Source organism: Ovis aries, chromosome 2 (genome assembly GCF_016772045.2).
Source record: "Ovis aries strain OAR_USU_Benz2616 breed Rambouillet chromosome 2, ARS-UI_Ramb_v3.0, whole genome shotgun sequence".
Taxonomy (NCBI): domain Eukaryota; kingdom Metazoa; phylum Chordata; class Mammalia; order Artiodactyla; family Bovidae; genus Ovis; species Ovis aries.
The window spans coordinates 104,774,416-104,777,304 of NC_056055.1; the positions used below are offsets into that span (position 1 = coordinate 104,774,416).

General features: G+C 52.3%; 1 protein-coding gene across 1 annotated transcript in view; it reads left to right on the forward strand.

Annotated features, from left to right (window-relative positions):
- Nucleotides 1-1,637: 1,637 nt before the first annotated feature.
- XKR6 (XK related 6) overlaps nt 1,638-2,889 on the forward strand; it is a 307,100-nt gene continuing 305,848 nt past the window's right edge. Inside the window, exon 1 of the mRNA XM_004005332.6 lies at nt 1,638-2,862. Coding sequence (XP_004005381.3) covers nt 2,129-2,862 — 734 coding nt within the window. The 5' untranslated portion in view covers nt 1,638-2,128. The remainder of the gene's footprint in view (nt 2,863-2,889) is intronic.

Here is a 2,889-nt window from a genome sequence, read left to right on the forward strand (position 1 = left end):
CAACTTTTCAAAGAGGGCACTGTTACATTCTCATTATATAATGGAGGAAACTGGGGTTTAAGGAGGTTAGTTATCTTGCTCACATTATTCATGTATTATTTTAGTGGAACTGGGATCCAAACCTGGGTAGTCCTATTCTATACCTATGCCATCTTTTAAAGGTATTATTAATTCAAATTCAGTAAAGAAACAAAATCTCAACTATATGCAGAAATAATCCTTACCCATTGTCTGTAAGTTTTACTCCCCTAGGAACAAGGAGGCTTAAATCATAGTGTGAAATAAAAGGATACCCTTATGAGACTTGTTCCCAAAAGCAGATTTTGTATTACTTCTCCCCTACCCCTGTCCTCCCCAAATGGCAGATGTAAAAATTCTCTATGAGTACTTTCTGTAAAGTCCTTACAGGTTTTACCTTGGCATAAATACTCATGAAAAATTGTGTACTAAAATAAGGAATCCTCACCTTGCTCTGTCACCTCCAAAACTTAAGTAGGAACTTTGGTGTTAAACAGTATATCCCAAAATAAGGGTACTGAAAATTTCAAAGGTATCTTTCTTCCACAAAACCTCAGTGTCATACAAATATTCCCTTGAGGACAAATATAGTTTGTCCTCTATATTCCAAAGAAAATTATTGGCATCATTAGGTTTTTCTGAAGGGACATGTAGATAGAATCAGAAAAATCAGCACAAAAATCTGAGAGGTCAAGGAGAAAATTCACGAGTTAGAAATTTTTTTTCTTGTAACTCCAAAATGTTCCTTTCACCAGACCAGTAACAACTGTGACCATGTAGCTTGCTCTATCTGGCTTCAAACATACTTTCACTAGAAGATTATTGTAATTCAAATCCATTCAGTGCTGCTTCACTTTTGTAAATTGTTAAGATTAAGTACTGTACCCTGCACCTATTTTAATGATTTAGCACATTGATAGTATTTTCACTTATTTAAAGCCATATTTATTGACAGAGGCTTAGCACCCCAAAAATTCTAGGAGGCAATTTTCACACATCCAAAACCTTGAACAAGTAATTGACACAGCTTAAATCCTGGCTAGTTTTGAATTTTCCAAATTAAGGTCACAGAATTGAAAAAACTGCATACTTTTTAAACAAGTTGGTAGAAACACGTTTTAATGGTGAAGAAAATACACTCAAGGTCACAATATGCCAATCCAGTCTCTATGCTCTACTTTTAAAGATGCAATTAAGCTGATTTTTAACTGGATTTTGCCTGCACTTTTCTTAAGGGAATGGTAGAAAGTTTATTGCAAAAGATGGAAGTTATCAGAGACAAAAAAGTCAGGGGGTCAACAGAGGTAAAAGAGGAGGGAGCTGTCTATGTGGAAGTGAGAATCAATAAGTTGTGAGTGGGAATCTAAACTGATATACAATTTCTAAAGACCCTCAAAATAAGAAAACAGCAGGAGATAAATTTAAAAGAAAAACATCAAAAAGGGGGGGGGGGGACAGCCAAAGAGGTGAGACACAGCCATTTTGATGGGGGGTGGGTTGTCTAACTACACAATGAGGTCATCCCATCTCCCGGAAGTGACACGTAATCACCTGCTTTGCACTAGCTCCGCCCCTTCCCTCAGAGGTCCCGCCCCTCCGCCAGCAGCCGGGAGGGTGTTAGGGGGCGTTTCTCCAGGAGGAAAGCTGAGAGCTGCGACGCTGAGGAAGGGGACCCCAAAACGTCTGGCACTGCCCCCTCCAGGGATCACTTTGGACCGCCTTACTCGGCCCAGCGGGATTCAGAAACGCCGAGGGGTCAACCTGATGGGTTTCGGGGTCAACGGAAGAGGGGAAGGGGAGCCCTGGCGGGGTGAACCCCCCGGTCCCCCGCCAAGCAGCTGAGGCACAGGAGGGCGGCCATCTTGGCCGGGAGGGTAGGGCTGGGGAGCTGCGGGCGCCGTGCGATTGGGGGGCTCGCCCGGAAGTGACGCCAACTACCCGGAAGCGGAGGGGGTTCCCTGGCCCACTCCCCCCTCGTTCGTTTGCTCCCCCGCTTCCTCCCCGCCCCCCTTCCTCTCCATTCGTTCCCCCCCCCTCCCCGTTCCCTGCCTTCTTACCCCCCCCAACCCGTCCCTCCCCCCCAACCTCCGGAGCTGGGAAGAGAGTCAAGATGGCGGCGAAATCCGATGGCGGTGGCGTGGGGGTGGGCTTCGCCCAGCTGCACAACCTGGACGAGGCGGTGGGCAGCGGCGGCGAGGAGGACGGGGAGCCCGGGGGAGGCGGCTGCGGCGGCGGCGGCGACGGCAGCGAGCCCGGCGAGAGCAGCTCGCTGCACATCTGCCACTGCTGCAACACCTCCTCGTGCTACTGGGGCTGCCGCTCCGCCTGCCTGCGCTCCCTCCTGGGCAAGAAGCCGCGCCGCAGCGCCGCCGCCGCCGACGGGGGGGACCAGCCGCTGCAGCCGCCCGCGGCCGCCGGTCGCCAACCCCCGACGCCCTCGGCCGAGCGGCCGCAGCCGCCGCAGGTGGAGCGGCCGTGGCTCGACTGCCTGTGGATCGTGCTGGCGCTACTGGTCTTCTTCGGGGACGTGGGCACCGACCTGTGGCTGGCCCTCGACTACTACCGCAAGGGGGACTACGGCTACTTCGGGCTGACCCTCTTCTTCGTGCTGGTGCCGTCGCTGCTGGTGCAGAGCCTGAGCTTCCGCTGGTTCGTGCAGGACTACACGGGCGGCGGGCTGGGCGCCGTGGAGGGGCTCAGCAGCCGGGGCCCCCCCATGATGGGGGCCGGCTACGGCCACGGCGCGGGGCCCTCGGCCACGCCGGGGGCGCAGCGCCTCTGCCGCCTCTCCGTGTGGATCTGGCAGTCGGTCATCCACCTGCTGCAGATGGGGCAGGTGTGGAGGTAAGAGCACTGCGGGGGTGGGGGCGG